Source organism: Panthera leo, chromosome Y (genome assembly GCF_018350215.1).
Source record: "Panthera leo isolate Ple1 chromosome Y, P.leo_Ple1_pat1.1, whole genome shotgun sequence".
Classification (NCBI taxonomy): domain Eukaryota; kingdom Metazoa; phylum Chordata; class Mammalia; order Carnivora; family Felidae; genus Panthera; species Panthera leo.
The window spans coordinates 139,419-156,346 of NC_056697.1; the positions used below are offsets into that span (position 1 = coordinate 139,419).

The window sequence follows — 16,928 nt, forward strand, 5'->3', positions numbered from 1 at the left end:
ATTTTACTTCATTTTGTTATTTTTTTATTTTATTTATTTTGTTCTACAGTCTTTAAAAAATTTTTTTTCCTTACATTTATTTTTGAGAGAGAGAGAGAGAGAGAGAGCGTGAGTGGGGGAGAGGCAGAGAGAGAGGGAGACACAGAATCCCAAGCAGGCTCCAGGCTCCGAGAGCTGTCAGCACAGAACCTGATGAGGGGCTCCAACTCAGGAACCATGAGATCATGACCTGAGCCGAAGTCGGACGCTCAACAGACTAAGCCACCCAGGCGCCCCTCGTACTTTATTTTTTTTTAAGATGTTATTTTGGGGCTCCTGGGTGGCTCAGTTAAGCATCAGACTTTTGATTTTGGCTCAGGTCATGATCCCAGGATTGTGGGACTGACCTTGTGTTGGTCTCCGCACGGAGAGTGGACTGTGCTTGAGATTCTCTCTCTGCCCCCTCCCTGGCTTGTGTTCTCCCTCTCTCTCTCTCCCTCTCTCTCTCTCTCTCCCAGAAAGGAAGAAAGAGAGAGAGAGAGAGAAAGAAAAAAGAGAGAAAGAAAGAAAAAAGAAAAAAAAAAGAGAGAGAGAGAGAGAAAGAAAGACACAGAAGGGTGAAAGTAAATAGAAAATACTAACCCAAAGAAAGCTGGTGGGTCTCTATAAATAACAAAGAAAAGGGGCGACTGGGTGGCTCAGTCGGTTAAGCGTCCGACTCTTGAGTTTCGCTCAGGTCATGATCTTGCACTGAGACGCGAAGCCTGGTTTGGATTCTTTCTCTCTCTCTGCCCTTCCCCCGCCCGCTCTCTCAAAATGAATAAATAAACTTAAATTTAAAAAATAAAAAAGATGTTATTTTTGAATGATATCTACAGACCACATGGGGCTCGAACCTAGGAACCCGAGATCAATAGTTACATGGTCCATCCACAGCCAGCCAGATGCCCCCCTCCCCACCCATATTTAATTTTATTTAATTTATTTAAATTTATTTAAAGTTGTTGGGGCGCCTGGGTGACTCAGTCGGTTAAGCGTCCGACTTCTAAGCGTCCGACTTCGGCTCAGGTCATGATCTCGCGGTCCGTGAGTTCGAGCCCCGCGTCGGGCTCTGTGCTGACTGCTCAGAGCCTGGAGCCTGTTTCGGATTCTGTGTCTCCCTCTCTCTGACCCTCCCCTGTTCATGCTCTGTCTCTCTCTGTCTCAAAAATAAATAAACGTTAAAAAAAAATTAAATAAAAAAAATAAAATTCTTAATGTTTATTTTGAGTGAGAGAGAGACAGAATGCAAACGGGGGAGGGGCAGAGAGAGAGGGAGACACAGAATCCGAAGCGGGCTCCAGGCTCCCAGCTATCGTCACAGAGCCTGACGCGGGGCTCGAACTCAAAACCGCAAGATCGTGACCTGAGCCGAAGTTGGACACTGAACCGACTGAGCCACCCAGGCGCCCCTAATTTATCTAAATTTTTAAAAATGCTTATTTATCTGAAGCAGGCTCCAGGCTCCGAGCTGTCAGCAGAGCTGACCTGGGGCTCGAACCCACGAGTCGTGAGATCATGACCTGAGCCGAAGTCAGATACGTGACTGAGCCACGGAGGCGTCCCCTGCCCATACTTAAAGATGAGTGTCTGAGCCTTGTGTATTTGAGGGACGCACTCTGTCAGAAGCATGTGCCTGGCAGGTGCTGTGGTGGCTGCGTGTGCGGACCACGAGCCCACGGGAAAGGAGGCCGTGTGGTTCGGGTGCGCGCACTGCCCCGTGGCTGCTGAATAAACGTTGGCGGAGTGAAGTACCATCAGGTGACGGTGTCTCTGGGTCACTCAAACCCGTACTTGGCCCTTCCCATGTCAGAATCGGGGTGTGGGCACCTCGGGGGTCGGCCGTGCCCGGGCCCCCTTCTTGGGGTGACTGCCTGCCTCCCAGCACATGGGCGTGTTCTCAGGGCCCGGCTGCTCGCGGCACAGTGGACCGGGCCTTGGGAGGGGAGAGGCCCATCCGTGGACAGAGGGGTCCTGGGTGCTCGTGGGGCAGGGGGGGCGGTCTTGTACCTGGTCCCCTCAGTGGGAAGACCAACGCCCTCTGTCCGAGGTCCCTCCCCCCCATGTCCCTGATCCTCCCTCCTGGGCCCCCGAGCCCCTCCCCCAACCCTCCCAGGCAGGCCCCCGAGCCACCCCCCCCCGACCCTCTCTCACAGGCCCCCCTGAGTGCCAGCCACCTCCTCATCATGCTTGTAAGCACGCAATTGGGCGTCATGACCCTGTGGCTCTGGGCCTTGGGGTGGGGCCTCCGGGACACTGGGGTGTGGACACTGAGGGGGGTGGCTGTGAGGAGGAGAGTGAGGGTCTGACCCACCCGCACCCCCTTCTTGTGTCTCCTGCACGGGGAGGTGCTGCGGTGGTGAGAACAGAGTCGGGGGCTGGAAGGGGGCGGCCCTGGTGTGGGTCCCAGGCAGAGAGCCAGGCGGCGGGGCCTCAGGGAAGAGTGGGCACACACCGGGGGGCAGGCAGACCGGGCGGGACCTTGGGGGCGGGGGGCGGCCCACGCAGCACACTCCCCTGCCCACTGCGGTCTCTTCGGGGTTGGCCAGTCTCTTGGCTTCAGGCTGGGCTGGGCTGCCCTGTCCACACCTCTGCCCCGTCCCCTTGTTTCTCCTCGACCTGTGTGTGCCCTTGGAGGCCTCAGGGTCGTCGGGAGACAGTCCTCATTGCCGGGACACTGCGGTGGGGAACAGGGAGGTCTGGCAGCCCTGAGTCTATGGGGACCAGCACCCGGGAAGCCCCAAGTGGCTCCTCCCACCCCCGCCACACTGGCAGGACCGTGTGCCTGGCGGCCGGCCCTTGGAAGACTCAGCAAGGCTGGTTTACAGACACAAGAGCAGAGCTTTTAATATCCTGTAGCTGGAACAGCGTGGAAGGCAACCCACGCTCAGGTCACAAGCACGTCCCCGCGGAGTCACCCTGAGACCTGACCTTTGACTTCTGGGCGCAGTGGGGCGGCCACCAGCCTTTCGGGTCCAGCAGGGAGCAAGGCGCCTGAGGGGGCGGGCGGGACGCCCCGCGGCGGTGCTGAGGCCACACAGCCTCCGCTCCCTCACTGGCTGGCTGACTCCGGGAAGAGCTTCCGGAACTTGCTGTAGGCAGAGCTGCTGATGACGACCCTGACGTCGGCCGCCCCGGCCTCGGGGATCACGTCCACGTCCTGCACCGTCGCCTCCTGGTGCAGCCAGCTGAGGAAGTAAGCAAGGGACACGTCTGTGAGGCGGGCGAGGACCCCAAAGGGCTATGTTCCCAGGAACTGGTCCCAGGCAGAGCGCCGTCCCACAGAACGCTACCCCTGGAGCCCCGTCCCCCGTCCCCGCAGAGCCCTGTCCCCCGACCGCACACCGCCTTGCCGTCACTGGTGGGGGACCTACTGGCAACCAACTCCCCCGCCCGGCCGCATGCCTGTCAGCTCAAGGAGGCCGCTTGCCCCGCAGGCCAAGTCATCAACCCAGGTTCGCTGCAGGCGCGTCAGACACCCCGCACCTGCCCCGCGTGCTGGTGCTCCGCCCGGCCCTTCGTACACCTGCTTGGCCAGCCCCACGCACCTCAGCTGTGCCCCCGCCAGCCGGACTCGGAGCGTGAGGACCTGTCTCCCTGTGGCTCTCAGGACGGCGTCCTCCAGCCGGGCTCTCAGCTCCGGGAGCCCGTGACCCAGGAGGGCGGACACGGCCACGGCCTGGGACCCTGACGGGCTGTACCTGCGTCGGGGCGGCGGGCAGACCCCACTCAGCCCGGGGAACACCGAGCGCGGGTCCCCAAGAAGCACCCCCCGCCCCCGCCCACGGGGCCTGAACTGTGACTGTGTCAGACGGTCCCAGGAGAGGACGCGGCCCCGCTGGACAGGGACACAGGGACGGAGAAGACCATAAGGCTGCGGTGACACATCCGGGACAAGGGCGCTGGGACGGCCCCCTTTCCCTCCCGGGACCAGCAGGGGGCGCTCCGCGGAAAGCCGTGGGGCAGGCGGCGAGGGGCGGCCACGGGTCACCGGGCCGCGTCACCAGTACCTGCGGGAATGAGGTCCGGGCGGAGGCGGGCAGGCCGGGGTCCACTCACCCGGGCACCAGGTCGACCTTGTTATGAACTTCCAGCACGGAGTCCAGCAGCGGGGCGGGCAGGCGCAGGCCCCGCAGGGCGGCCAGGACGGTGGCTTTCTGCAGCTCTGTCTCGGGGCGGCTCACGTCTCTCACGTGCACGACCAGATCCTGGGGAGCAGACGGGCCCCGTGCTGGGGACGGGGTTCCGGGGGGGCACACCGGAGGACCCGCGCCGGCCGCACGGTGGGGTGGGGTGGGGTGGGAGCGGAAGCCGGCCCGGCCCCCTGGCGCTCCCCTGCCCGGGTCGCGGTGGGAGGCTCCCCGAGACCAGAGCTGGCCCGGGGCCCACCCAGTGCTCCCTGCTCGGGGGGTCCAGCCCCGGCCAGGCCGCCGCCCTCCACGTGGCCGGGGGCCCTGGGCGGCTCCCGCACCAAAGGCAGCAGGCACGCACCTTCGGGCTCAGGTAGGCCCCCGACCCCCACCGGGTGCCTTGTTCATCATCGGCGGAACCCTGAGTCGGCGTTACTCCAAATTTTAAAGGACGCCTCCTCCTACGTTTAAGTATCTTTACAGGTAGGTGACCGATGCACAATTGGGAAAACGCAGGCATCTGACTGGTGCAGCCGTTTTGGCTGGGGTCATGACCTCACGGTTGGGGGGTTCAAGCCCCATCTCGGGCTCGGCCGACAGCGTGGAGTCCGCTTGGGATCCTCTCTCTCCCTCTCTCCCAAGATAAATGAAAAAGAATTTGGAAAATGCAGCAAGAAGAAAGAGCTGCCTGTAATTCCGCCCCTGGGAACAGGCACCGCCCACATTCCAGAATGTTCACTTCCGGGTTTTAGATGCACTTAAAATTAAAAAAAAAAAAAATGTTTTACTTCAGAAACGTTCCAGATTTTCTGGAAATATGGCAGCGTGGGCACGTGGCCCTCACCTTGCTGCCGCAGCCAACGTTAGTCATGGTGTGTGCCACAAGCCGGGGTGACCCCGGGGCGCACTTGTGACGACCCCCAAGGCTCTGTCCCGAGTCACTGGCCTCTCCTTTTCCGTCCTGGACACCACCCAGGACACTTGTCACATTGCCGGTCACCTGTCCTTGGCCCCTCTGAGCCCCGACCACGTTGAGCACCGTGCGGGCATTTTGTGGGACGCCCCGTAGCTGAGGTCGGCCTGGTTCATTCTCCCGTCTACACCACGGTTCGGGGTTTGGGGGCAAGACCACAGAGAGCGTGCCCCGAGTCCCCGCGGCCACGGCTGCGCACACAGGTGACCTGAGGGCTGAGGGGCAGGCGCCTGGTCGCCCTGGACAGCGGCTCCACGTCCTGCGAATTAGTCTTCGAAGGGGGTCACCGGACAGGGCTCAGTCTCAGGGTGGCTTAGGCGCCACCTTCCTGAGGGGGGGTGTGTCCGGAGACCTGGCCCCCGGGTTGTGTCGTGTGTGAGGGGACCCGGCCCCCGGGTTGTGTCGTGTGTGAGGGGACCCGGCCCCCACGCTGTGTCGTGTGTGAGGGGACCCCGCCCCCGGGTTGTGTCGTGTGTGAGGGGACCCGGCCCCCACGCTGTGTCACGTCTGAGGGACTTCGCCCCCACGTTGTATTGTGCATGAGGGAATCCTGCCCCCAAGTTGTGTCATGTATGAGGGGACCTGCTACCCAGGGTTATGTCGTGTGTGAAGGTACCAGATCCCTATGTTGCGTCACGTGTGAGGGGACCCGGTCCCCAAGGCTGGGTCGTGTGAGGGGACCGGGCCCCAGGTTACACAGCTGTGTTAGGTAATTTGGCCTCTGGGATCATCCCACACTCACTGAATGAGCCACGTCTCCCAGGGTGGCGGAGAAGGACTCGATCAGGCTGTGGGGCAGCTGGGAGAGGAAGCCGACGGTGTCCATGTAGATGACGGCCACGCGGGAGGGCAGCCACCCCGCGTGGGCTGTGACGTCCAGTGTCGCGAACAGCCGATCCTGGGGCCGGATGGCGTCGTCACCCGTCAGGGCCTTGATCAGCGTGGTTTTTCCTGGAAGGTGGGCCACAGGGGACGCGCTGTGTGAGAGGCCCCCTCACCACACGTGTCCCACCTTGGCCGCAGTCGAACCCACGTGCATCTGGCCGAGGCGGCGGCCACGCGTCGTGAGGTCTCTGAGCTCCTAGTCTCCGCCCTGTGTGGTCAGAGAACCTGGCGTTCTCCGTCACGCTTGCGGCCCAGAGGGCCAGGGCCCAGGGTACGAGTGCCCGTATGCAGGACGGCGGTGGTGCGGACGGGGTGGTGACGGCCGAGGGGGTGAGGGCACCCGTGCACACGAGGATAGTACAGACCCGGCGGTCACGTTTGTACACGTGTGTTGTCTGTGAGGTGGGCTGGGTGCCTGTGTAGACAGAGTGCCGGTGGTGGAGTTGAGGTATAAGGCGGACGGGATGTCGGTGTAGACGGAGTGATGATGGAGTGGGGCGGGTACAGCGTGTGTGGCATAGGCTGGGCGTCTGTGTAGACGGGGTGGTGGTGAAATCGGTGTGTGTGGGGGGGGGGGTGGACGGGGGTGACAGCGTTAATGGAGTGTGGCGGTGTAGACAGGCAGGAGCTGTGTGTGTCTGCGATGGCCCCAGAGGACGTCCCCTCCACTCAGCCTTCCTGCAAGAATGCGCCCGTGTGTGCGCCCGGCCCCCGTGTTCGGGGCCACGCCAGCACCACGCCAGCTCGTGGACGTTACTGGTGGCCACTGGCTTCAGCCCGCCCCACAGGTGAATGAGGAGATGACCCGGGAGGGCGGCCCCACCTGGACACGCAGGTGCCCTCACCACACAGGTCCCGGGACACGGACTCCTCTGTGCCGGTGAGCCTCGGGCCGCGGGCGTAACCTAGCAGTGCTGAGTTCGGTTGCCTGGGCGGAGCTCCAGAAGCGCGGTGCTGACGCCGCCGTGCGCGCGCACTCGCCATTTCCCACAAGGTGAGAGCCTGTATCTACCCAAGCGGGATTCTCTGCAGCTGCGGTGCCCCCGCACTTTCCGTTCCAGGTTTTGTGGGGAGGTCCCTCCCTCCTTGAGGACAGGGAGCTGGTGGCGTGAGGCTGGTGGGGACCTCACGCTGGCAGGGGGCTGGACCCCGCGCAGCCCGGCACCCGCTGGCGGACCGGACCCCGACGGTGAGGAAGTCGCACCTGCCGTTGTCTCCCTTTACCGAGCACAGCCGTGAGCTCAGGGCTTCGGGACGAAGGAGACCCGAGGTTCCGTGTCCTGCAGACGATCGCGCTGAGCGCACACGTTAAGCTAAACCACGAGCCCTGTGCTGAGGTCCTACTGCGCACAGTCTGAACCGCTTTTATCCTTCTAGGGGCCTGCCCACCATGCATGGTCTTAACACCGTCACCCTTCTGTCTCCCTCTGAGTCTCAACACACCTGTAAGAGAGGGGAGTGCAGTCCGCTGTCCAGCACTCGGTGACCACGCTGCTGACCTGACGGGGCACCCGCCCTGGGCCCTGCAAGTGCCCCGGGGACATGAGGCACGCTTTCCACCTGTTCTCATCATCCGTCGGCCCTCTGAATCCCAGGGCCTTGTTGCGTTTGCGAGCGGTTTCTCCCCAAATGCACTAGCAGGGTGGTGGGGGGACGGTGGACCCCCCCCCCCCAGGAGCCCCCAGAACTTCTCTCACCGCAGTTTGTGTATCCCACCATGGAGACCACAGGAAACTCCCGCCGTCTGCGCTGCCTTCCCAGGAGACGCCTTTTCTCCCGAAGTCTGTCCAGGGCCTTCCGAATCTTCAGCTCCTTGTCCTTCAGCAGGCGCCGTTGCACCTGCACGAGCGATTCTCCTACACACACCCAACACGGCGAGTCGGTGAGCACACTCACAAAGACGTAAGAGCAGAGTGAGCCACGCGGGTCCCTGTGTGCGTTGTGGACAGGCATTCTGCCGCTGGGACCCCCCGCCCCCCGCCGGCCTGGTCTTCCACACTGCCCCAGCACCTTCCTGTCTGACAGATGGCTTCACCCAGTGGAGGGTGGCCTCGCCTCCGGACTTCTGCCCTCTGAGGTCACCTGGGCTCCCCTTTATTTGGGAGTAAGGGAGAGCCTCACAAGGACAGCCCCCATGATATCCAGAGCCACCTGAGCGGTGCCCCAAAGACACATCTACATCCTGACCCCTGGGACCTGTGAACGGGAACTCATTTTGGAATATGGTCTGGGTGCATGTAACTGGACAGGGATCTGAGGGGGTCATCCTGGATCAGTGTGCCCTAAATCCAAAGACAAATGTCTGCATAACAGAAGAGAAGACAGAGGAGAAGCCGTGTGAAGACGTGAAGACCCATGTGGGAGGGACGCAGCCACGAGCCCAGGGACGCCTGCAGCCCCAGAAGCTGCAAGAGGCAGGAAGGACCCTCCCCTGGAGCCTCTGGAGGGAGCACAGCCCTGCCCACTTGGGTCTCAGTGGCCCTGCCCTCCCCCGACCCGATCTCAGCGGCCCTGCCCCCACCCCACCCCCCAGATCTCAGACTTCTGGTCTCCAGAGCTGAGAGAGTAGATGCCCGAGGTTTTAAGGCTCTGGCTTGTGGTCCTTCATTGCAGCCACCCCAGCAGACCACGTAGATATCCTAGTTTGTGTGAATGGGACCATGTACGGGGTCACATGCAGCCCCACTGGGATCTTTCAGCGCTGCTGTCCCCTTCCTAAGGGTGGCTGCCGTGGCATACCCCCTTCTGAGCACGCGGTGACAAGACCTCACGTTACCTGACCCCATGATGTAGCGTGAGCCTCCTCCCCGTCCATCCAGGCGGGTGGTGCTGCTCAGGTGGGACCTGCCGTGGAAAGGGGGCGTCTCAGTAGACAGGGTGAGACGTCCGTGCCCATCTAGGGGGAGCGCACCAGGTGACAGCACACAGACGCGAGGGTGAGATGAGAACTCTGGGTGGAGAGAGCGAGGCAGGGGGCCGTTCCTCCTGCCTGGATCTTCACCGTCACCGAAGGGGGGGCCCCACAGCAGGGTGACCTGTCCGGGTAGGCACGCTGCTTGGACAGGAGCCTGACAGGCCTCGTCCGGGAGGGCACGGCCAGCCCTGCCTTCCGTCTTCACCGCACCCCAGGCAAAGGGTCGGACACGCGACTACGCGAGCCACGAGAGCTGGGGTGTGCCCCGAACCTGAGAAGGGGGAGCTCAGCCAGCGCCACCTGCAGCCGGGCCTCCTTCGTCCGGGCGTTGCAGCGGAAAATGGAAAGAACAACGGTGAATCGGTCAAACACCTGCACGCCCCAGGCGGCCTCGAGTTCTTTCTGGAAACGGAGGGAGGGAGTGAGGGCATCTGCAGCGGTGTCTCGGGTGAAGGGGGCCGCCGAGATGGCGTCGTTGATCCCGGGGCCTCCTCGGTCCGACCCGACTCCCTCGGCCCGGGGCCCGGAGCATGGGAAGCGCCCTGAGACTCCCGCGTACCTTGGTGGGCGGGGCCATCCTCTCCACATTCAGGAAGACCGCGGTGATTTCTGGCAACGCTCTGATTTTCTCTGAGGAAAAGAGAAGGTTCGGTCGGACGTCAGGGCTCCACGGGGTCTGTCGTGGGGCCGACCCTGGGCTCAGGCTGGCTGTGGTCACCGGGTACCCCTCGACTCCCTGAGTGCGTATTTGGGAAGTCGGGTGTGTGAGGCAGGGGAGGGGAGGACCGGGGTCCCTTCGGGGGTCGTGGGTCTTGCACACGCAGGTGACACGACCCCACGGGGTCTGAATGGCTCCATGACCTGCGGTGACAGAGCCGGGCGGTGAGCACCCCCTCAGCGTATCCGCAGGGCTCGCCGCGCTCAAGTGGGACACCCCCGGGGGTCCCTGGAAGGCAGGGTTCACACACAGCACCCTGTCTGCGGGGAGGGCCGGGCTGGGGTCCCGGGGCCGGTTTCCACCGGACTCTGAATTGCCCCGACGGCCCCAGTGGGCACAGTTGAGGTTGCGATCGGGGCACGGAGGCGTTTTGGACGTCTGATCCAAGTTCCCGTGAGGACGCCTCTACTCGGCCCAGACGGCGAGAGCCCCACCGTTCCTGCTCCAGGAGGAAGAGAGCCAAGGAGCAGGGCCCACCTGTCAGGTGCCGCAGGGTCCCTCTGCCGAACGTGACCTTCCCGTCGGCTGTTCTGGCGGGCACCACCATCCTTTCCACCACCGACCAGCGGTCCAGCGTGTGGACCAGAGATTCCGCCTCCGCCACCTGCCGGTCAGCTTCGGGGAGACACAGGGCCAGGGTGAGGGACACACCCCTGCGAGGTCGGCCCCGGGGCCCCGTGCTCCCCAGCTCGGATGGCTGCCCGCACGGCGGCACAGAGGTCCGGACGCGGCACCCAGGTAGGCACCTGTTCCGAAACACAGCTGTGTGCCTCCAGGCCCAGACCGTTGCAGCCTCCGCTCGCGCTGGACGCCGGGGGCTGGGCAGATAACGGGACGTGGGCGCGGTGAGGCCCCCGCGGTCTGTCGTGACCCGGTGGACAGCGGGTCTCGTGACGGAGCCCAGGAACTGGCTCCCTTCATTGCCGGCAGGGTGGGCTGTGAGCCCCCGCTTAGGCAGGGAGTGGGGCGCTGGTGCCGGTGGGTCCTGGGGCTGGGAGTCCTGACTGCTGCCGACAGGGCCGAGGGGGGCTCAGGGCTCTGTGACACAGAGGCCAGCGTGCTGGGCCCCACCCCTGTGACACTTGTACTAAGCGCCCGCTGTGCCCCAGTGCCGTCCGCCCTCTCCCGGCGGCCGCCTTGCAGCACAGTGTCCTCAGGTTCCCCGGAGGGACCTCGCTGGTCCTCCTCACCTCCGCCCCTCTGGGTGGGGCCCCCCGACTCGCCTCCTTAACCGTCACACGTGGGGCATCGGCAACCCCCACAGACGCGCTCTTTCCCGACCTCCGTGGGGGGCCACGTCCCCACTCAACCGTGGATCACCCTGCAGCTTCCCACAACCCCCCTGGCGGTCCTGCTCCTGCGGCCACTCCCACAGCCACCGGCCTGGGGGTCTGGTCCAAGTGCCACGTGGGACCCCCGACGCTAATGCTCGGGGATCCACCAGGTGGGGATGAAACCTCAGGACACTTGTGTATTCACACTTCACATGCACGGGCTCACTCACAACGGGGCCCTGCTCGCAGGACAAGGGAGGTTCCCCCACCCCTCACCTCCCCACCCCTGCCCCACACCTCCCCACCCCTGCCCCACACCTCCCTATCCTGCCCCATACATCCCCTCCCCATACCTCGCCACCCCCTCCCCACACCTCCCCTCCCCCACACCTCCCCTCCCCATACCTCCCCACCCCTGCCACATACCTCTTCACTCCACACCTCCACCCTGCCCCACACCTCCCCTCCCTTGCCCACCCCTGCCCCACACCTCCTCAGCCCCCACCCCACACCTCCCCTCCCCTGCCCCACACCTCCCCACCCCTGCCCACCCCTGCCCCACACCTCCTCAGCCCCCACCCCACACCTCCCCTCCCCTGACCCACATCTCAGCACCCCTCCCCTCCCCCCTCCACTCCCCTCCCCTTCCCACCCCTGCCCCACACCTCCACACCCCTGCCCCACACCTCACCTCCTCTGCCCCATCCCTCCCCTCCCCGCCCCATACCTCCCTACCCTGCCCCACACCTCCCCACCCCCTCCCCACCCCTGCCCCACCCCTCCCCTCTCTTGCCCACCCCTGCCCCACCCCTCCCCTCCCTTGCCCACCCCTGCCCCACCCCTCCCCTCCCCACGCCTCCCCTCCCCCACACCTCCCCACCCCTGCCCCACATCTCCCCTCTCCTGCCCCACATCTCCCCACCCCTGCTCACCCCTGCCCCACACCTCACCTCCTCTGCCCCACACCTCCCCTCCCCGCCCCACACCTCCCTACCCTACCCCACACCTCCCCACCCCTGCCCCACCCCTCCCCTCCCCTTCCTCACACCTCTGTACCCCTGTGCCACACCTCCCCACCCCTGCCCCACACCTCCCCTGCCCCATACCTCCCCACCCCTGTGCCACACCTCCCCAGCCCCTGCCCCACACCTCCCCTCCCCTGCCTCACACCTCAGCACCACACCACTGAAGACCAATTAACACCACTTCCTTGTACCCCATCTATCACATCCGGCCATTAGGAGAAAATTACAGGGTATACTGACAGGTGACAAACGTGATGTAAAGACACAGAGCAGCGTCAGAGCCAGTGGAATATGGCAGGAATGCTGGAATTATCGGACCAGGAACTTACAACAACTATGAGTCATATGCTAAGGGCTCTGACAGATAAAGGAGCCTGCACGCAAGGACAGATGGGCAACGTAAGCAGACAGATGGAAATTTGAAGAAAGAGCCAAACAGAAATGCTGGCTGTCACAAACACTCCAACGGAAAGGAAGAATCCGCTGATGGGCTTATGAGTGGGCTGGGCAAAGCCAAGAAATGAATCTCTAAGCTTGAAGACAGGACTAGAGTCGTGATGAAGAAATTCCGACTGCGAACGACGTAGAGAAACTGAGAAGTCAAGCCACAGACTAGAAGAAAATATTTGTAAAAAACATCTGAGAAAGGGCTGTTATCCAGAAGAACTCTTAAAACTTAGCAGTAAAAGAAGAACTTGAGGGGTGCCTGAGGGCTCAGTCGGTCAAGCATCCGACTTCGGCTCAGGTCATGATCTCGCGGTTCATGAGTTCGAGCCCCATGTCGGGCTCTGCGCTGACAGCTTAGAGCCCGGAATCTGCTTCGGATTCTGTCTCTCTCTCTCCCTCTGCCCTTGCCCTGCTGACACTCTGTCTCTGTCTCTCAAAAAGTGAATAAACATTAAAAAATGTATTTTAAGGGGCCCCTGGGTGGCTCAGTGGGTCGAGCGTCCGACTTCGGCTCAGGTCATGATCTCGCGGCTCGTGAATTCGAGCCCCATGTCGGGCTCTGTGCTGAGAGCTCAGAGCCTGGAGCCTGCTTTGGATTCTGTGTGTCTCTCTCTCTGCCCCTTCGCCGCTCATGCTCTGTCTCTCTCTGTCTCTCAAAGATGAATAAACGTTTAAAAAAAAAAATTTAAAAGAAAGAACTTGATCCAAAGCTGGGCCAAACGGGACGCCTCAGTGGCTCGGTCGGTTGAGGGTCTGACTTCGGCTCAGGTCACAATCTTACGGTTTGTGAGATCGAGCTCTGCACGGGGCTGTCAGTGGGAGCTGGCTTGGGACCCTCTGCCCCCTCTCTCTTCACCTCTCCTGCTCACGCTCTCTGAGAAATAAACATTAAAAAATTTCATAATAAAAATATAAAAAAACAAAAGCTGGGCCGAAGACCTAACACACACCTGACCACAGAAGCTGGGGAGAGACGCTCTGTACCATATGTGGTCGGGGAAATGAATGCACGTTACCTCGAGAGCCACGCACACCTGTGAGGCTGGCCCAGACGCAGAACGCGGACAACACCTGACACTGGTGACACGGCTGCAGCAAGAACCCTCCTTCGTCGCTGATGGGACCCCAAAGTGGTGCAGCTGCTGGCAAAGCAGTTTGGTGCTTTCTTATAAAACCAAATGTGCTCTTACCAGAGGGCCCAGCAGAATGCTCCCTGGTATTTACCCGAGTGAACAGAAACTTAGGTCCACACAAAGCTGCACGTGGATGTTTACAGCAGCTTGGAAGCACCCTTGATGTCCCTCAGCAGGTGGATGAATGAATACACTGGGGTCCATCCAGACAATAGGGTCTTAGCACCACCAGAAACAAATGAGCTGTATGGCCACAGAAACTCACGCAGGAGCCTTAGATGCATGCGATTGAGCGACAGGAGCCGGTCTGAAAAGGCCGCGTGGTGGATGGTTCTAACCCTATGACGTTCTGGAAAAGGCAGAACGAGGCACATAGTAAAAACATCTGCAGTTGCCAGGAAGGGGGTGGGGTGAAGCATGAACAGGAGGGGCAGTGAAACCCTCTGCAGAATCCTGTAATGATGGATCCGTGATGTTGCACATGGTCCAGACCCACAGAGCGTGAAACACCGAGAGTGAATCATACTGAAAACCGCGGACTCTGGGTGATTCCGTGTTCACGTTGGTTCCTGGATCGTAACACGTGTCCTGCTCTGGTGGGGATGCTGGTAACACACGAGGCTAACCAGGTGGGACAGGAGGTACAGGGAACCCTCTGTACTGTCTTCTCAAGTTTCCTGTGCAACTAACACTACTCTAAAAGGCTTTAAAAGAGAAAACAAGGAACATAGCACTGAGATGGAATGTTCTTGAACAGGAAAGTTCACGGGAACAGAGAGCAGATTCGTGGCTGTGAGGGACCGGATGGGGATGCGATGCAAAGTGGCTGGGATTAAGGGGACAGGGCCTCCTTCTGCGGTGATATGAACCACACAGAGGGGCTGGCTGCAATGTGCTAAATGCTACTGAACTGTGCCTGGCAGAAGGCTAATTGTATGAATGACATGTTAATAAAGGTCTAAGGGGAAGAGGGGAATTAAAAGAACCCACTGTATCAAGTCACCCTCCTGCTCAATGCAGAGTACTTGTGACAACCCCAGCGCTTACAGCCCACATCAGTGTGTGTTAGACACCCAGGGACTCCACTGTAAGTGCCCCCACCTCCCCACAGCCACCCAGCCAGCCTGCCGGGGTCGCAGGCCGTGCTCCCTGGAGGACCCCTCTCTGGAGACTGTCCTCACACCTCTGTGCCTGCCCCTTCCCGCTGTGGGCTCTGGTCTTCCCAGGCCATCCAGGACCGCTCTGCTGAGACGCTCGAACCACGTTCTCGCCCACCCGCAGCACGTGGGCCCAGGAGGTGGCTCTCTGCCGTGAGTGCGTGCTGTGCCCCGAGCCTCCAGCTAACTGGCTGTTAGTGACTGGGGGGGACGATGGCGGTCCCAGGCAGCTGCCCTCGAGAGGGCAGGCAGACAAGGGTTTGCGGTTCCGGGTATAAAGTGCATGCACGATGACCATCTTCTTGCGCAATCTTTAGTATTCAGTGGTTACATAAATGAAAATGCTGCACAGTAAGGTACTTAAGGATCCGTCTCACACACACACGAACACACACAGACGGGGCACGCTGGCTCTAGACTTTTGCTAGATTCTTTACAGGAAAGAACGGGTAGGACACAACACACGCTGCAGGGGAGAGGAGGGCTTAACCAGGGAGCAGGCAGAGAGGGGACAGGGCCAGGCAGCAGGGGGCTGGGGCTGCCTCCAGCAGGTTTAGGGAGATGGGTGGGGGCGTTTCAGTGCTGCGCTTGGCGCCCCGCCCCCTCAGCCCCAGTCCTCCGAGTCTCCGCCCCCGACGCCCCGCCCCTCCCAATCTCCGCCCCCAGAGCGCCTGCCCTGAGCTGTGGACTTGGAAGCCCCGCCCATCCCAATCTCCGCCCCCAGTCAGTCCCGAAAACCCCGCCCCCCTAGTCTCCACTCCCGAGTTCAAGGGCCTACGGCCACGCCCCCCCACTGAGCTCTAGCCCGATTCTCCCGAGGCTCCGCCCCCTGGAAGCCCCGCCTCTCAGAGTCCCCGGCCCCGCCCGCGGCGCAGTTCCTGCGCACCTCGGGTCAGCTGCGGCTTCCCGGGTCCCCACTTGACCTCAGGGTGAACCAGGCACACGCGCTGGGTCCCCACCGGCAGCAAAGGGTCCCTGCTCAGCAGCTCCTCCTCCTCTTCTTCCTCGTCCTCGGCATCTTCCGGTTCCTCCACCTCTCCCGTTCGGCTTCTCGGGCCATCAGCCGGTGGGCCCCGTCCTCCGCCCCCTCGCCCCTTGAGGTCCCCGGGGTCGAAGGCGGCGAACGCGCGCTCGGGGCAGACCAGCAGCGGCGGCGCGGGTCTCGGAGCCCGGCGGCCGAGAACCACGCGAGGCAGCCAGGCCGCCGGGCGGATGGCGGCCCGCAGGGCCCACATCCTGCGCCTGCCGGCACGCTATGGGGCGGGGCCTCGGGGGGGGGGCGTGTTCCCATGCGAACTCCCCATTGGCCGCCGGACGTCACGTGCTCGCCGTCGCTTGATTGGCGCGAGCGGTCCCGGGCTGGCAAAGCTTGGGACTCCGCCGCCGGGGGCTAGCTTCGCTTCGGCGGAGCCTGCTCGGGGCGGATGCCCGCGCCGGGTAGTGCCGCCAGCGGGGCAGGCGCAGGCATCCGATCCTGGGCAGGCGCTTCCCCACACCCGTCTCTCTCCGGCTTCCGAGCGGGATCTTCCCTCAGATCCGACTGGTCTGGTCCTGGGGGCCTGAGTGCCCCCGCAGAGGTCCCACATCCTGCGAGGGGGTCCGAGGCTGCACCGGGGGTGGGGGTGCCTCCACATCCTGCCTTGGGGGTCCGAGTGAGGCCGCGGGGGTCCCACATCCTGCCTTGGGGGTCCGAGTGCCGTCTCGGGGGTCCACATCCAGCCTTGGGGATAGGAGTGCTCCCTCGGGGGTCCCACATCCTGCTTTGGGGGTCCGAGTGAGGCCGCAGGGGTCCCATATCATGACTTGGGGCTCTGAGTGCGCCCCCAGGGTTCCCACACCCTGCCTTAGGGGTGTGAGGGCTTCCCCTGGGGAGGGTCCCACATGCTGCTTTGGGGGTCCGAGTGAGGCCGCAGGGGTCCCACATCATGACTTGGGGCTCTGAGTGCTCCCCCAGGGTTCCCATACCCTGCCTTAGGGGTGTGAGGGCTTCCCCTGGGGAGGGTCCCACATGCTGCTTTGGGGGTCCGAGTGAGGCCGCAGGGGTCCCACATCATGACTTGGGGCTCTGAGTGCTCCCCCAGGGTTCCCACACCCTACCTTAGGGGTGTGAGGGCTTCCCCTGGGGGGGGTCCCACATCCTGCCCTGGGGGGTCCGAGTGCTCCTCCAGGTTTCCCACATCTTGCCTTGGGGGTCTGAGACCTTTTCGGGGGTCCGGAATTCTGCCTTGCAGGTCTAGTATTGCCTGGGGGGGGG

At 62.5% G+C, this 16,928-nt stretch overlaps 1 protein-coding gene across 1 annotated transcript; it reads right to left on the bottom strand.

The window, feature by feature from the left end:
- Window positions 1-2,839: 2,839 nt before the first annotated feature.
- GTPBP6 (GTP binding protein 6 (putative)) lies at window positions 2,840-15,922 on the bottom strand. Its single transcript, XM_042926574.1, has 10 exons — window positions 15,561-15,922; window positions 10,116-10,253; window positions 9,480-9,550; window positions 9,192-9,322; window positions 8,783-8,850; window positions 7,704-7,862; window positions 5,864-6,072; window positions 4,078-4,226; window positions 3,567-3,719; window positions 2,840-3,206 (listed from the first exon to the last, which is right to left on the bottom strand). The coding sequence occupies exons 1-10, from the start codon at window positions 15,907-15,909 to the stop codon at window positions 3,071-3,073; spliced, it is 1,563 nt and encodes a 520-aa protein (XP_042782508.1). The 5' UTR covers window positions 15,910-15,922; the 3' UTR covers window positions 2,840-3,070.
- Window positions 15,923-16,928: the final 1,006 nt, after the last annotated feature.

Bases quoted from the DNA above. Each gene is read 5' to 3' on its own strand.
- GTPBP6 (XM_042926574.1), bottom strand. From the start codon at position 15,909: ATGTGGGCCCTGCGGGCCGCCATCCGCCCGGCGGCCTGGCTGCCTCGC. The intron at 9,323-9,479 runs GTACGCGGGAGT...CTCCGTTTCCAG, and splicing joins GGATGGCCCCGCCCACCAAG to AAAGAACTCGAGGCCGCCTG. The intron at 6,073-7,703 runs GTGAGAGAAGTT...CCCACCTTCCAG, and splicing joins GGTGGGATACACAAACTGCG to GAAAAACCACGCTGATCAAG.